At 40.5% G+C, this 18,325-nt stretch overlaps 1 protein-coding gene across 3 annotated transcripts in view; it reads right to left on the bottom strand.

Annotated features, from left to right (window-relative positions):
• The window catches only part of ATP2C1 (ATPase secretory pathway Ca2+ transporting 1), a 49,147-nt gene extending 32,301 nt beyond the window's left edge, over window positions 1-16,846 (bottom strand). For 2 of the 3 annotated variants that reach the window (XM_063303974.1, XM_063303976.1), the window contains exons 1-4: window positions 16,535-16,846; window positions 15,733-15,918; window positions 3,804-3,914; window positions 231-347 (exon numbers count right to left, since the gene is read on the bottom strand). In XM_063303974.1, the coding sequence (XP_063160044.1) occupies window positions 231-347; window positions 3,804-3,914; window positions 15,733-15,738 (234 nt within the window). In that variant the 5' untranslated portion in view covers window positions 15,739-15,918; window positions 16,535-16,846. The remainder of the gene's footprint in view (window positions 1-230; window positions 348-3,803; window positions 3,915-15,732; window positions 15,919-16,534) is intronic. The other variant, XM_063303975.1, reaches the window with a different exon arrangement.
• Window positions 16,847-18,325: the final 1,479 nt, after the last annotated feature.

The following is an 18,325-nucleotide window of genomic DNA, read 5'->3' as shown; positions in this document are numbered from 1 at the left end:
CAGAAGAAAAATACAAGACTTCCATCCAGACAAAGATTAAAGTCACCTGAGTACTAGCTGGAATCTACCTGAGAAGTTCAAATCAAATGGAGTGGCATTTCTCCATGTACCACCACCATCACCACCACCACATCATTAGGTGGTTGTGATCCACGCACTTCTTAGCTTACATGAACGTAGCTCATTTAGGTGCTTAAAATAATAAAAATATTCTCGGAGGAGATTCTTACCTGAGAAATGTATTTTTTCCACAGTGGTTCATCTTCACTAATATCAAATTCATTCCAACCATGGAAAGCCCTTCTATGGCAAACCTCACAGTTTTTCAAGCCATTCTGAATATCAGCCTATGGAATATGTATGGACATGTGCTTTAATAGATGTATCTATTCTACACATTCATGTGAATGTATTCTTTCATTGCAATCAAACATTAAAATCCCATAAAAGCCATATTAAGTGTATATATTATTCCTGGGCAAAAACCTTTTACCTAATCTTGTTTCATAATTTGCATTTCAAGAATCAGAATGACACAATAGAAGTTCTGTTTTAAAACAGACAAGGAAGACTGATTCCTGAATTGCTGGATTTTTACCAACAAAAGACTGAATGTTCACTTTCTTCTATTAGCCCGATGAAGCACCATATTGTATTCGAGGTTTAAGGAACAGAAGGATTGGTTTCCATCATGTGAATCTGCCCATGCAGTAGATGGTGAGAATATCTTCTAGCCTCCAAGCCTCTTTTTTCTGATACCTGGTGCTCCTCAGAACATAATTGCTGAAAAGAGGTCATGTGGTTTTACACCATAGCACATATATTAAAACAATCTTCTTAACTGTTTAAAAAAGACATCAACATTCCTTCCCAAAACCACAAAAATAAATATAAAACCTCAACCACGTCCACTTGCATTATCACTTATCTGCCGTGACCCTTGGGCTTCTCTCAATGTTATGTGTGTCACGCCTAGCCCAAGAATGACAAGGAACCAATCCAGCCAAACTTCAGTTCTTTACTTGCTCCCTCCTTCCTGAGAATCAGCTACATTACCGTAGCCCATCACAATATGGGACATTCAGCCACCAATACCTTCTCCATCTTCAGAGACCTTCCACCTTGGAGGTTAGTCAGGTAGCTACTCAGAGCAGATAGAGTGCTATCCCTAGAGAGAGACCCATTTGACATCAAGTCTGATATCCCTTTATGGATAGGAAAATAGATTTTCTGCAGATTTTTGGAAATCTCCCTTGCTTCTGCAATTAATTCATTTAACTTGCCATCTATAATGAATTAATCAGAACTCAGGAAAGAGCATTTAGAGAGCATCAGGGCAGACAGACTCCCATCTAGATGGGAAAATACCCTTATCTTAGAAAACCGTGATTGGTATCCTAAAAGTAATGATGCAAGTTTCTTAGATTACATCGCAGAATTCAACACAGCATTACTATTAGCATTATATCTGAAGATCTGAATGGCCAGATGATTTTTAATTTAATGGTTTTTTTAGTTCACATGATAAACAATTCCCCATATTAAAAAAAAAAAAGAAGCCTTTTAGGAGGCATAAAATTTCTTTACCAAACTCATAGCATCCACTAATTGATTAGATAGCTAGCCAACTGGGCTTTAGCCTGTTAATGAAATTTGCTAACAGCAGCCTTCTGATCATCAGAAGATGATCTGTCCTTCTATCCCTCCAGTAAGCTCTGGGGTAGTCTAGAAAGGTTTGCTGTTAAATGAATAGAGACTTCTGCACTCAGAGGTACAGGAACTAAATATTGTAATATACATATAGGACCATATGACACTGTATTATATGCTAATTTTAGCAGTCTGGCCACCAAAAGTGACAAGAACAGATGTCCTAACCCAGCAGTTCAAAGCTATTTCATGTAATTTTGATGACCTCCACTTCCTGTACTGTAGTTGGTGGACATGTTTCTTGTTCAGTATTCTAAGTAGGGCAGTACAGGATAATAAAGTAGGAGAATACACTTTGCCATGCCCCGTTCCTTGTGCAGACTCAGCTGCCTCTTATCTTACTATAGTCTAGTCTATGTCTCTTCCTCCTGTCTCCCAAGATCATTCCCACATACCATTACAAGATCTGAATATACTGCACTTCTCTAGTCCTGTCATATTATTATTGCCTACTGAACCGGAAGAAGACAACTCTGAATCAATCGCTGTATGATAAAGATGCATACACTGTAAGAGGTTACAGCCCAAGTATTTGGAATCAATCAAGATATTAAGAATTATAGATTTTTCAGGCATGGGGTTGACTAAAAGAATTACTATGAAATATTGGAAAGTAAAGTCTATACCTAATTTGCAGCAATGGATTACTCATGTGTGTTGTCAACATTTTAATTAGTCCTTTTTCGACAAAGACTTTCAACCAGTGTGGTCAAAGTTTTTGGAACTGTTCTGTTTATAATATAACTTCCAGGCCACTCCCTTCCCCTCCACCCCAAAAAATCTAGCACTGATAGGATGGTTATTGATACTTGCTCATGGGTTGTGTGATAACACCTATCAGAAGATAAGAATCAACTTAAGGAAGCAGAGCAACTGTCTATAACAATTCCCAACTAGAAAAGGTAAAACAGGGGAGCGTTTTGGCATTTCTGCTATTTCACCTCTATATAAATTCATTGGTCACAAGTCACGCTAAACACTTGGTTGAGTGTGTTCAAAGTAGTATGGCTGGCATCACTCAATTCTTCTATACGCATGATGGCCATTATGTCCTGACAATTCTACAGATATCTGAGGTACAGGTAGCTTAAAGCAGTTGAATCTAATTTCTTACAATCTATATGTATTTTCATGGTAGAAGCTAGGAATTGTTTTTGTCTTTTCAATGCATGATTAAAATTTAAGTTCACACCTATATTTGGATTATTACTGAGAGAAGACAACATATCTTCTACTTCTTTTCCCACCAAAGAATCCTCTGGCACACCCTCAAAACTGACTCCAGAGCCTGGGGACTTTCCAAAGCAAACAGAAAGCACTTGGGAGGAGAGAAGAATGGGAAATAGGTCTTCTGTGGTTCCACTAGTAGCAGCTCTGTGAGTGGCACTGTATTGCTGGTTTTCATATTTTTATTGTTTTGTCATTTGATGCCCTCTAATTTAATTATGCCAACTTCTAAGACTTTCCAGAGCCAACCAGAAAATATGCATTTGGCAAATAAAATAACCATTTTCTAAAAATTGTTGATTCTATTCTGATTTTAATAATACTTGAACAAATGAGTAGTGTAGGTCAGTGCTGAGTGGGGAATTCTGGGAGCTGAAGCCCACACGTCTTAATGTTGCTGAGTTTCAGAAACACTGGCCCAGGCTACTATGTTAACAGTAACAATAATTGATTAACTTGAGATTTTATTATTTAGTATTATTGTTTAATAGTTGAAGATGAACAAGTCTGTTTAAAGCAGCCCTTCCCGATAATAGACCCACTCTGCATGTCCTAACTGACTGAAATTATAGGAGTTATAGTATCAAATCTGTTGGGTATTAAGCTGAGTAAGTCCATTTAGAAGCAAAATTCTTCTAGCAAGACTAAAATCGCTTCTCACAGAAACTCAAAATAGATCTGCTTTGCATATAATGCAAATAGCTTAATCTAAATGTACAGATCAATATTTAGCAATAAACTATAAACAAAAAGAAATAGATTAACTAGCAAATCATTTTTTGATCAGACATGTGAAGTTAATATATACTCAAGAATGTTAAAAAAAAAAGTTCTACTGTATTTAAACATTCCAAGTTGTTATTTACCTGAAGAATGCTTGCCACTTCGTTGACTGGTAATTCACTTGCTTTTTTGGAAGTTAGAACAGGAATCATTATTTCATTTTCATCCTTAGGCAGCTTTTGAAAATGTGCAACCTAAAAAAAAAGAAGCTATGCATATCACCAGATACCACATTTCACCTGCCCCAGTAAGTTACAATGAAGAATATCCAGGAAAATAAAAGTTATTACCAATTGCAATTATGTATTCCTCTTGGTTTAAGCACCAACAGTTTAATCCATTTCTCAAGAGTATTAAAAAATACATTATTCTATACTGAGTAAATTTTCAGTATACTTTTAAAAAATTAAATCCTATATAATTTGTATTATATATATTTATAAGGACACAATAAATTAAACATACATTCTAGTTAGCAATTCCTATATTAGTTTTAAAAAGTGACTGACCTAATTAATGTATCGATACTATATGTAAACATAAAAATTAAATCCTATTCAATTATATATATATTTATATGTACATAATGAATTTAACATGTATTCTAATTAGCAATTCCTATATTATTTTTAAAAGGTGACTGATCTAATTAATATATCTTGATACTATGTGTAAACATAATCCGTCTTCTCATTCACCTTATTAAGAAGCTATCATAACTTATTGCTGCCTCCTTTTCTCTAATTAAACTATTTTCATTTTTCTCTGCAATTATTAGACTTGAAACAGCATTTTAACTTTGTACAAAAGGAAATGAAATTTATGTATAATGTATTTTAAAATAAAATAATAAATAAGGTATTGAAGATATAGCAACCATACAAAATATGCAAGGCTGTTATTAAAATGTTAATTTCCTATGCAGGAAGACCTCCATTATGTTACTATTAGCAATGGGATGATTCACAAATATTCCAGAGTACACTGAGAATGCAAAGTAAAAACGTATTTGCATCTAATACGGTTTACTACATCTCCAGGGATTTCAGAGGAGTACTTTGAAAAGTGCATTGTGTGAATAACTACCCTTCCTCAAAGTGCTGAAGCAGCCACATCTTTCAGAAGACTCCTGTCTCTCATCGTGTCATTCTCAAAGGTTGCAGGATGGGAGGAAGATGGGTGGGGATGTGTGAAGTTAGAATGTATGGTTGTTTTGGCTATAAGCACATCAAGGACACGAGGTCGAGATACGACAGGAATACCATCTGGATGGGAGGGGGAGTGACATGCTTCGTGGGAAAGGGGACTAGCTAAGGGAATGTAGATTAAAGTAGGTTTTGGCGGGAATTCTTTATTCGCAGCTTGCCTTCTGTACCATTCATTACGCTTCAATAAACAGTTCAAAGAAATCCAGTTTCTTGACTGTGTGTGTGTGAATGCTTGAATGAGCAGGTGCTGACATTAAGCTGCAAATCCATAATTCGAAAACTCTTCCTGAGCAAGCAGTCAGCTGAGAGTTGACGAACCATGCCTAAGCACGGGAAGTCCCAGGCGAAGCAGCCATTGCCTCTGCCGTCCTCGGAGAGAACTGTGCTGTATGCTAAAGTGGCAGAAGAAAAAATTGAGACAGAGGAGAGTTTGGGGAGCAGAGACAGCGAGTGCGAGGTAGAAACCCAGTTCAACCAGATGGAGTTGGAAAGTGCCCTCCGCTACCTAAATTTCGTAACAGAACCCTAGACGTCGAGCGTTATTATTGAAGAACCACAGGCGGCACCTTCCCAGGTAGGTGCCAGGGAAGGCAAGGCAAGACCTCCTCTACCTGTGGACGCGCAATTAATAGTGCGAAGCCCGGGGTCGCATGGAACCATTCCAGATCCTAATGGAACTCCCCAAGACATCCGCGATCTGGAAGCCAGAATGTCTGCCATGGAAGTGGTCTTGCAGCAGGTATCGAGAACTCTGGAGACCATTGCATACCCTTTGGCAGAAATCTCGACTCAGCTGTCAAGAGCAGAGTCGCCAATTGGGCGAGGGAGATGGCGTACCCTAACCCCAACCAGGGATTTCGAATCGCCCGTGAGATGCAGACAGAACAGAGGCCACCCACAGAGCCAAGGAGATGGAGGGAGAGCAATAGCCAGCGGGGCAACGCAGGGCGCAACCCCAAAGGATATACAGGTCAAGTCTGATGGCGACCCAAGACAGTTGGCGTTTTTCCTGACCACCGTTTCCATATACATGAGAGAGTATGGGTCCTGTTTCCACATGGAGTACAAGAAAGTTAGCCAAGTGGGTGCCAAGCTCAGGGGGCCAGCTGCTGAGTGGTTTGTGCAGTCGCACGATGCGAGTGCCCCAGAACTGAGTAGTCTGCGGGAGTTCATGAAAACCCTGAGGGACCATTTCAAGGACCCACTGGATAAGATGAGAGCAAAAACTGGCATCCAACAGCTTAGGCAAGGGGGGCGAACTGTGGCAGAGTATGCCATGGAGTTCAAAGCCCTTGCTGGAAAAGTTATGGACTGGTCTGAAACCATCAAGATCGACTACTTTAAGGGGGGACTGCAGCCAGAAATCCTTAGGTGGGCGCTTTGCTGCGGAGACCCCCTCACTCTGAAAGATTGGATCTGCCTTGCAGGCGAGGTAGAGAACACCCAGTACCAATTCCGCCGGCAGCTTCGAGCTCAAGCAATGGGAAAAAATACAGCGGCGCCAAGTCAATTTCCTTTTGCCCAGCAAAGACCTTTCCGCGAGAGGGAGGATCAAAAAGACAAAACCAGGAAGAGAAGCGCCTGTTTCAAGTGTGGGAAGGACACACACAGACCAGCTGAATGCCCAGAAGCCATGAAAGGAGCAACTAAACCAACTAAAACCCCACTGCCCAGACGTAAGGCAGCAGCTGCAAGTGCGCTGGCTCAAAAAGAACCTGAAATGGAAGCTCAACCAGACTCCGGAGAAGACTCCGAACAAGAAGTCCTGGAGCCGGCAGGAAACAAGTTTCACCTGTTCTAAATCGCGCCCGTGAGCAGGTGGCAACTCCAGGGAGCAGAGCACCTACTTTTGACATTGATGACAAGGAAGACCCTTTGGTGAGTGATGATTGTCCCACCTTACTGGTGAAAGTAGAGTTAAAAAACTTGAGAACCAGGCACAAAGCCATTTTGACTGCAATGTTAGACTCTGGGTGCACCAAATGTTTAATACACCCTGCCCTCCTTGACACTCATGAGACTCAGAAAAGGTTTGCTGACCGCCACAGGAGCCCTGAGTGGAATTTCAAAGTGGGAGACCTCGTTTATCTCTCCACCAAATTCTTGCGCTCCCAACAACCTTCCAAGAAGCTTGCTCCCAAGTTTGTTGGGTGTGAATGCTTGAATGAGCAGGTGCTGACAACCCAATTATGACTGCTTCCAAGATGTCCCCATGTCATCTTGATATGTATATACATCTGCATGTATAAGGGTAGTACTTTTTAGACAGGACCAGAAGTGTTGTATGTTCATGTACACACACAACCAACCTAGGGAAATCTTAGAAGCACCTCCACTAAACCTTCCAGAAGAGCCATTTCCAATGCGCTGCGCAGTCCTAACAAGTGGCATCAAAGTGTTTGCATATAGCAAGTACAAGAGCAGGATGAATGACACCCAGAAAAGGTTCTTCTGCCATGGTTGAGGCTACTCTGTGGGTCATTAGCTTCTTTTTACCCAATAAGCATGTTTTAGTGAAAGCAATGCAGGCAAATTTACCCTCTTTTGTAAAGTCTCAAGTAACTAAATGGAAATTAGTGATGTCATGAGTAAGGATGGCGAGCAGGGGGCTCCCATCCAGACTGTCAAGCGCATGCGTAGCACTGATGAATTGTTCAGCCATTCAAAGAGACACAGATCGGGACCACCTTAACCCTTGGGGGTTATATGTCTGGGTTTTTCCCACGCTTCTTCAGTTTGTTAGGATTCCTGTTAAGTACTAGCAATAAATATTAGAGACCAGTTCCTTGTCTCAGTGTGTTTCCTGGTTGTTAGGACAAGCAAGTTTCCTATTTCTAGATAAAACTGCTATGTTAACAATTTATAAATCATATTCACATGACTCAGACAACCCAGTGATTCCCTCTCCCAGTCAATTCAAGCTTATTGCTATCACAGGGAGGCTGGCAGCTGTCACTTTCTTCCCCCTCCCTTCCTCATTTCTTTTCCCCTCTGGAGGGGTAAAAATCTATAGCATTACAATCACAGTTAGTGCCACCATGGACAGGATATCCACCCACCCTCCATTTCTGCCCCCTTTTCATAGTCACCTGTGGTAGTGGAAGGTGACAACTGAAACAGCCACAGAAACACAATGTTTATAGAGGCCCTGTTTTCATGAGGCCTTTGTCTCAATCACAGACAAATGAATGGAAGTCAGCCCACAGGTAAGTAGTTCCCACAACATGGGGAAATTAGTTGTCCAGAAGGAGTTAGTTAATGGGTCTGCTAAAGATTGGACGCGGTGGCGCTGCGGGTTAAACCGCTGAGCTGCCGATCGGAAGGTCGGCGGTTCGAAACCGCGCGGCGGGGTGAGCTCCCGTTGCTCGTCCCAGCTCCTGCCAACCTAGCAGTTCGAAAACATGCAAATGTGAGTAGATCAATAGGTACCGCTTCGGCAGGAAGGTAACGGCGTTCCGAGTCGTCATGCTGGCCACATGACCCGGAAGTGTCTATGACAACGCCGGCTCCAAGGCTTAGAAACGGAGATGAGCACCGCCCCCTAGAGTCGGATTCAACTGGACTTTACGTCAAGGGAAACCTTTACCTTTACTTTAAAGATTGTCAGATACCAAGATTCAGCTGGATTTTTTTTTAAGAAGCCACATGATGCTTACTACGCCATGCAGCCTTTAGGAAATAACAATAACCAGAAGAATAATCCTAAAATTGCAATTACAAAAAGGCAACCACAACCAAAGAGCCCACTTAGATGTGTGTAAGAAGATTAGGCCACCATCGCTGGCTGCTGATATATGAGATTATTGAAGCTGTGACTTCATCTTAACACTGGTTGAACTGTGGCTTTGCACACAAATCCCTATTAAAATCTCCCTCTTCAAACTAAAGCCACGGGAATTAAAAATGTTTCTTAAGCCACCTGTATGTTGCTAAGTCAGAAAGATTACAAATTCTCTAAAGGAAATATGGAACTTGAACATGCCGTGTTTTCCATTCCAAAACGCAAAATAACATGAAAATACCTTTGAGGAGTACATTTCTATACTACTAATAATTAGCACATTATTTTAATTTTATAGGTCAATCTTATCCTCCTATTATAGATCCTTTTTTTTTTAAGCCATTCAGTCATGTCCGATTCTTGGAGACTGTCTGGACAAGCCCCTGCAGTTTTCTTGCAGGTTTTTCAGAAGTGGTTTGCCACTGCCTCCTTCCTAGGGCTGAAAGAGAGTGACCAACCCAAGGTCACCCAGCTGGCTTTCTGCCTAAGGCAGGACTAGAACTCATGGTCTCTCAGTTTCTAGCCTGATGCCTTAACCACAACACCAAACTGGCTCTCATTATAGATGGTAGTCAGCTGGAAATCTATCACCCTGTCTCTTAGCCATGATTCTGTCCTATTTCTCATTATATTTTATTCTATCTACCATATCTAGTTATTATGAAGCTCTTGTATATTTGTTTCACAAAAGGCAAAGTTATTCCAAGCTCTTGCATCATGAGTGATAGATAATACAATAGTTTAGGAAATATCATTTCTATGCATCACTTAAAAAGGTAGGTAGGTAGGTAGGTAGGTAGATCATAGACCAAAAGTTGCTGGTCAGACGTTCCCAAGGAACAGTAACAAGGCACAAATATGACGAAGGAAAAACATCTGTCCCTGCTGCTGCCATACAGCAAACAGCATTTTCTCTCTGAACTCAGGCTAGCCATTTTATTATCATGCCCTGTAGCTGCAACAGACTTAACTTCCATTATCTGTTCAATTCCTTTCTTTCTTTCAATTATTTAAGAGAGTTTCAAGGAAAAAAATTCTACAATGTTCCCCCCAAAGAAGTCTTGTATTAATTTATTGATGTTGAATTTTATCCCTTTGTCTACAATTTATAGTTACATTTTTAGAATATGTTAATTGGTATTGCAAGCAGTCTGGAGAACCATACCAAAGTCCTGAATAAATAAACACTACTAATAAATAAATGAAATTTCCAGCCCCCAAAGTAGACTTCACTACCACATCTTCCAGAAGTGGTTATCCCAGTCTCCTCCAACTTGTTCATCTTCAATGAGTTCAGATTATAACTTCCCAAATTCCTAAGTATTACAGTTGATGGACATTTGATCAGAATTCTGGATGCTTTGTTCCAAAAATATCTAGAGAGCATCTTGCTGGGGAAGACCCAGTTACCCTAAGTTGTTGTATACTTGTTTTTCCACTAGTGCTAATCAATTTCATATAGTGAAGTCAAGTTCTAGTATCTTGGAAAAGGCAGTGCAAAAAATATCCCTATCCACTACAGTATATGTCATTAGTTAAGTGCCATTGAGATGGAACTAATTTCTGCTGCCTGCATAGACAAATGCTCACCATTTTGACTTTTGTCTAGCTACTCACAGCTCTTCCGAGGAGAGCCCTATAAACTCCTTGATCCCATCCAACTGTCTTCCCCTTCTACTTCCCTCACTTTGTTTAGGAATCGTTTTTGCTGGTTCATAGTCTATCTGCACCACATAGCCTGTCTGCATCACATTGTCAAGGTATACAAGTTTCTTTTTGTTGATCACTTCCTCAAATATAGATATTTGACTCATTCTTGATGCAGTCTACAGTAGTCTTAATAATCATTTCCAGGTTCATAATAAAGATCTATCTTGTTTTCTGCAATCTTTCTCAGTGTCCAGCTATCAAAATCTTACATTATCACTGGAAAGATTATTCCTTTAACTATTCTAATCTTTGTTGTCATAGCAATATCCGTATCATAAGCTTGTCTAAGCTTGCCACTGCTTTTATCCAAAGATTAACCTTCATTTCTTCAGCATTCAGCCTATCTATAATTATATTTAAATCCAAGAAAACAAAGCTATCTGCTAGGGCTCTGCACACCTCAGAAGTGGTTCAGCAGATCTGCTTTCAACCTCACACAAGCACAAGCTTCTATTCATTACAACAGCCCAACTTTTTTCCAGTTTTCCCAATGTGAAAAAAGTGGATATTTTAATTCCTTCATTTCTTCCAAACCTGCCATAAATTTTTAGACGTTAAGCAGATATGGAGATGGTATGCATCTTTGTCTCACTCTTCTTTCTTAAGCTAACCCACACTGTTTCTCCAAATTTAGTTTGTATAGTAGCTCTTTATCCTTTACATAGGTTCCTCAGGAGAATCATGGAAGATTCAGGGGAGCTCTGCAGGCATGAAGGAAGCCAAGCCACACCTAGGAAAAGGAACTTCAAAATAAGCCCAGAAAAGAACAGCAGCAAACCACTTCTGTAATGTTGCCAAGAAAGCTGTATGGGTGTGAATTCATATAAAGCCTTTTTCATGCAAACTTCCTACTTACCCCAGTTCTATTTACTTTGCTATAGGCAAGTTTCAGTGCTCTTACAACTCATCAGACATATTGCTTACAACTCTTACATGGTTTCAGGTTCTTGTTGCTCCCGAACACAGGTGTATAGACAAAACCATACATCTAATTTGGTATTCAGCATCTTTTTCCTACTCCAAATTCCAGTAACGTGATTGTTGACTTATTTTTTAAACAAATAAGCCATCACATAAGTGTTCAACTGCCAATACACCTGATAATCTCACTTCAATTAAACTAATGCCAAAACGCATAAGAGGGGTCAAAATTCCATTCTTATAATTTCTAATGTTAACCACCCTCTTGCTACTAGGAACATAGTTGCTAACCTCCCCACCAGCTAAGATTACCATATACCTAAAGTACTCTTTAGTTGAAGTGTTAAAAAGCTTGGATTCATATACCATCCTTCTTGAGCGTAAGTCTCACAAGAACATGTTCCTGAAAATTAAAGGACTGCTGACATGAAAGCACAAAAAGAGATTTAATAAAAATAGGACAAATTCTGCACTGAAATGAACTATGATTTTTTATTTATTTTCCAGGGCTTTGGGAAGATAGAAATAGGAGTTTTTTTCCTACTGTGAGCGAGTAGCACACCAATTTCTACTCTTATTGTCTTGTTTTTTATATCAAAAAGTACAAATACTGGCCATTATGTTGTCAAAGTTGGCAGTGTGATATTGGTGTACTTTAGGGAGGAGTGTATGCAGGCTGCAGGGTGCCCACCCCTGCCTACAGACATACTGTGCCAGATTAATCTTGTAAGCAAGTATCAGCCAAAACGGATGACAGCTAAACATACATGCTTGCAAGAAAAAAAAAGTATTCTTCTTTAATAGTAGAAAATGTGTCTGTGTTGCAGAAAAATGAACATACTGCCATTTTCCAAGAACTGTAAAAACAAATTTGTTCATCCTGAGGTCAGTGAACAAGAGCAGTTCATTAAGTGGAGCTGGAAAAATCAGTTGCTTATTCTTTCATTTAACTGAATGTCACAGGGCAATTAGATTATTAGAGGAAACAATCACATCTTTAAAGTATATTAAAGCAGCTCAGCAAACCACGAGATGTTAAATGGTGGTCAAATATGTAAAACTTCACACTGTCAGTAAATGAACCCTTCAGATGACAGATCCAACCAGATTTTAATTCAGTGGCATCCACAGCAAACTGAGATTTCATCAGAATAACAAAACATGCACCGTGATGACAACAGCAGTTCTGCAGCTTTCATACTTGAGTGTCCTATCAGGTTGTACATATAAAAGGTCAGTTTGTACCATGAGGTTGCAATACATATTTCATCATTTAATCCACCCTACTCCCCCATGGAAGCTTATACAGTAATTACTACATATACAGGATAAAAGATTGTGGATAAAAGATGGTGAAATAAATGCTAAACTCCACAACCAAATGCAAAATAGGAGGAGGAAGGAGTATGTTCGCCGCCTTGGGTTATGGCGGGATAGGAAATAAATAAATACTGCAAAATGTATGCTGTAACTGCGACTATTCCTTGGAAAGAAGTACCTTAAAAAGAAACCCTTTATATAAAATATATTGTCTTCTCAAATTAAGTTTTGGTTTTTCCTCATACTTGTCCCACTTTTTGTAACTGCACCAGCATACTGTATTTCTATAACCTGATATCACAAATCACAATACCACACATAAAATTACACTTAATTCTTTTAATACAACAGATATTTAGTCCTACTCAACATTAATGATACATTATCATATACAAAACAAATGCTCATATATGGTAATGCATATTCCTTTCTAGATCAATTGATATAGCTCTGATCCAAGAGCAATACTGTGAAGCAGACATGTTTCTAAACTGCATCAGTTGCTACATATATTAGGCCTGTGTCCAAATATGAACCTTCAATGGTGAACAGACCCATCTGCATTCTGAATATATGTTTAAAAAAATTACAAACAAAACACTGAAAAACCAAAATGTACAGAATTCCACATCAATCTTTGTTCTGCACTGTCGTCAATACTAAAAATAACAAGTATCTTATAAATAAATATACAAATATACATGGCTTCCTGGGATAAGACAGCAGATTGTGAAATAAATTAAGCAGTTCTTCACTGACTAGAGATGGGGTGTAGGGATGAACAATTATATGAAGAATGCCTGTCACAACCTTATCTTGCCCAGTCTTTTAAGCAGTGTAGACCCATGGGAAAACTGTTACAATTAAATTTAATGCTTCATATGAAGGGATATAGTTTTAATTGTGTGAATTATAGATTCAGAAACTGAATCATCTGAATCACAGATGATTAAATTTCATAAATCAGTTCAAGATGGTGAAAATCAAACTGTTATGTGTACTAGCTACTTAGTAATTTAGATGATAGTTAATTTGATGAAATATCTGTTATCTGTATTTAGGCATTGTTCTGCTTTCAACTACCTCAGTTTGCCTGCTCAAATCTTCTAGGAAATGATACTTGGAAGTTCCAAAATATATATATATTTATGTTTCTTAATATAGCAAGAAAAACTTGCTGGCTACTTCATTTTTTAATTATTTAAGTTAAGAGATTGTCTTACATTTATTTATTCTATTTTTGCAAGAGACTAGATAGTGAATTCTGACAAAAAAAGCTGCTACAAATTAATTGTGGAATAGTAAGGGATGGAGACATATTTACTAAACTTTGTATTTCTACCTTCTGTTGGCTACCTACCATACCATTATTACTAGACAGAGTGAAAAGCTAAATCTGATTAAGAATAGAAGCTACAGCTATTCTCAGATTTTTAAAAATCCTAATAAAAATTAATGTGTATTTTATCTGGTGCTTTAAGTATAAACCAACAACACAGTGTGGCAGTCCCCCTGGATGTTTCAGTAGAACTCACTTCTAATAATTGGTCATGCTGACTGCGACAGACTGAAAATGTGGTGCAAAATATCTGGAGAGCCAGCTTGAAGAACACTCCATTATTCTGTGATTATATGCAATTTTGCAACAGTAATGGCAAAGTTGGTGATGACCTTTTTCCTCGAAGCAACAGCATTTCAACTTTTCTCAAGCAAAAGAGAGTAAACATGTCTCTAATACAATTTAATTTGTTTTCTTTCAATAGTTCAGCAATCAGAATTCAGCCCAAAGTAGTTTAAAGGCTACTATTTTCATTTATTTGGGAATCCATAATAACCTTAACATACTGGATAGCAGATATACATACAGATTTAGTTTACAGCAAATGTTTTCAGAACTAAAATACTTTACAACCACTGAATACGTTCTGTGTTGCAATTACTACATTATCTAATGTAATATACAGTGCATGGCCTCTTTGAATATACTTTAAGCCATGTTTAAATTTAAGTTTATTTCAATAAACAAAATGACTAGGATAGAAAAGCTTTTTTCTAGAAAAAGGATTATGTCCTAATGATTCAATGAAACTTACCACCAAGTAAGTGTAGAATAATTGCAGCCAGAGCCAAACTACATACCATGCCCCCCAACGTGTTCCTAAATTAAATGTAGCTGTAACACATGGACCACCAATTTAATTAGTACAGTGGAGTTGGAGGGAAGAGGATTAACCCTTCCCTTAATGTCAACGTTCACATTAAAATCCAAGCTGCCCTTGGTAGTATTATTATTCTTCTTCAAATGAAGTATTCATTTTCAGCATTAATATCAGATTAATACTGATATATGGAGCCATCTGGTATTTCTGGAGCTTAGTTAGGATGAAACCAATTAGTGCAGAATTAGCTGTGAGATCAGTGTGAAGACAGCAATTTCAAATTGTTAGATGTTATTCCCATATGATTTTATTTTCAAGTAACATCGTCTTGGTTTTGAAGTTCCTCAAGAAGTTAAAGAAAGGAACGGGTATACAAGCTAAGAATAAGACATTTCTGCAAAGTTTCCAACATCTAATGACCTAGACTTGATACAGAAAAGTCAACTCCATTCCTATTTTCAAAACTTCCAGTACTAGAACTCAAAATATGTGATCAAGATTTTAATTAGTTTAAACAGACTTTCAATCTTATTCAAACCCTTACTTGAACAAGAAAAACATAACAGAAATCTTTTAATCTTTTCCTAACCAATCACAGCCACCTATGTGATCTGTAGCTGATCACACTATTGATTATGTTAAAAAAGCCACAACAATACAAGCTATAAAACCAGATTATGGTTCAAAGCAGAAGTGTTTATGACATCTAAGGCAGATCTACTGCAAAACAGAGGTCCAACAGCCCATATAACTTTTGTCCAACACTATACAGAGTCTCTATAGCAAGCTTATGTCTCAAGAATCACACTGGAAGGCAGATAAGCAAAAGGTTATCATTGTGTGTTTGTTTCTTTAAGGCAGTAACAAGTCCCCCAACAATCCCCAAATGTAACACCTTCGCCAAAATATTTACCTTCATTTTCCCATTGAAACCGCAATGGGTTGATGGCTACAAAGGCTTTAATGACAGCAACAAGCAGCCCAATGGCTGGGACTGAGCAGAAAAGTGCGGAGAGATCCCTATATTCCAGGTAGATGTTTTGTTCCCACTGCCCTCAAACACAGCAACATCGGTGAGAACAGGGTAAATGACGAAGCGCTAGCGAGAGAAAGGGGAGAGAAAGACATAGGACACAAACAAACGCCGCCGCTTCTTCTGGCCCTTCCTCGGCATCATCAGCAAAGCTCCAGCCGGCAGAAAGCAACCCTCCAAGGGCTCCCAAAGGGAAACGCTTCGCAACCCAGCAACTCCACAAACAGAAAGGTGTCTTCGGAGAGCCACCCGCGGGGGGGCTCCGCCGACTGAATCCCAAGCCTTCTCGGGAGCGCGGAGAGAGCCGCCAGGATCCTCCCTTCCCCCGAGTGCTCCGCAGGGATCGCTCCCCTTTCTTGACACCTGTCACCCCTTCCCCTCCAACCACTCCCAGCGCCCGCCACCCGCTCGCCCCGCCGCCTGTTGCTAGGGGCTCAGCCCGGACACCCACCTGGAAGGCGCACGGGGCGGGAGGGCTGACACTGGTCAGCGGAAGTCTGGGGAGAAGGGCAATTCCCTAAAAGAAAAGCAGGAAGAAGGCTGCGGGCATGCACCGAGGTCTCTCGCGAGCTTCCTTCGCCAGAAGCAGCGCACCACCTCGTGAGGAGGAGCCACTGCCGCCGCCCGCCCGCTTGTAGGCCATTCTTCGATTGTCCCGTCCCCGCTACGCCGCGGAACCCACCTTACACCTCCCCCTTGCAAGTCGCCCGCCGCCCTGCTCAGGGAGAGGTCCCTTCTTCCTTTCACTGCCTGGGTTCGGGCTCCTCGCCACCGCGGCAGCAGCGGCGCCGCCGCCGATCCAGGCGCATCCTCGCTTCTCCCCGCGGAGCCAGGTTCGTTGTCCTCCTCTCCGCGCCCCGGTTCACTTCCGCTACCAGCCGCGGGCACGGAGCGGAAGGGCCTAGAAGAAAGAGCGCGGGGCAGGCAACCGAGCGCACGCCATACCGGGAGCAGAGATGCGCATGCGCCAGGGGAGAGCCAGGCTCCTCCAGCCAGACCCCGGCGACGGGTGGCGTTTCCTCGGCGCTTCGGCTATTGATCGGCGCTCAGTTTCCTTTTCTCCCTTCGGCCCGTCCGGTTGTTTGGGACGAAAGGCGGAGGCGGGGTGAGGAAGGGCTCGGAGAGGTGCCTGCTTCGGTCAGGACGGGCGTGGTTGCCGGAGAGGCATCCGCTCACACCGCATTAGCCTCTAAACGCAACAAAGGCTACCGCCGTGTGCACCTTCACGAGGCAGGAAGGTGCGGTCAGCCCCGCGGGGTTTGCCCTCAGATAAAGCGAGAAAGGAATTGGGCGGAAAAGGTGACGCGCGCCCGTGCTCCCGCTGTTAGACGCACGGCCTCTTATGTGCTCGCCGCAGTGAAAGCAAGAGTAAAACTTGCTATGGGAAAAACGAACTGGGAAAGCGGCGTTTTAAATACTGTAGAGGGAAAGGAAAAAAAGATGCACTTTTTATTGAGAAAGACGCCAGCAATGCCCCACGAAAAGCTTTTTTTTTTTAAGCTGCTGGTCGGGCAAATTCCAATCTGTAATAGCATCGAATGATTGAAACTGCCCTTGTTTTCCTGGTTCCTGTTGCAGCCTATTATGCCCTATTCCTATGCCTGAAGGTGAATGACTTGCCTTGATAGGGATCAGAGCCCAGAGGTTCTTGAAGACCAGACCAGCAACATTCCCAGAAAGAGAAAACATCCCGCATGCCTTCTCAAGCACTGTATTCCCTTAATGTACTAGTCTTCTCCCCAGAACTGAAAACATCTTCCAGTGATTATCCAGCCAGCTAACAATTCTGTGTCCAGGAACTTTTGTTGAAATTCCTGAAGTTGACTGATTCATGAACAAGAGGAATATACTGAAATAGAAGGGGGAAAAAAGGATTTCAGGTTCTAGTCTTTGAGATGGAAACAAAGGTATCTTCCAATCATGAATATTTTCTAGGGTGGGCCAACTGTTCAGCACTAATTTCTCCTCCAAACATGAGCTGTTCCTGTCTCACAACATTTTCCATTTGCCGTCTGTTGGCAACAATTGAAAAAAATAACGTTTATAAGAATACAAGGCACCGTTTTAAGTACGTCGGATTTACAGTGTTTGCAGGAGAAAATCATTGGAGGGTAACTGCTCCCTAATTAAGCATCAGGATCACACAGAAGCCATCAACTTATGGTATTTCAGAGACATGGAAGATTAGAAGAATTAATTTTACCAGAGCTGCGATGCTACTAATATAACTACTAATCACGAGCATATAGGCGTTTGCTTAGCTTTACTTGCTTCACAAGACTCCTTGTCAAACATACAATTAACTCAGCAATGGTTCTGTGTGTATGTGTTTAAGACTATGATTTAAAAGCACTCATGAAACAGCATCACACAACTATTAATGGTTATCACTGTTCGTGTCACAACAATTGTCATAGATTGCAGGTACCACAATTGTTTATACATGTTGGTGCTGATTAATAGTAGTAATAAA

The sequence above is a fragment of the Candoia aspera genome, chromosome 4 (genome assembly GCF_035149785.1).
Source record: "Candoia aspera isolate rCanAsp1 chromosome 4, rCanAsp1.hap2, whole genome shotgun sequence".
NCBI lineage: Eukaryota > Metazoa > Chordata > Lepidosauria > Squamata > Boidae > Candoia > Candoia aspera.
Note: the sequence above shows the minus strand (reverse complement) of the source record. Positions and strands in the feature narration are given on the sequence as shown.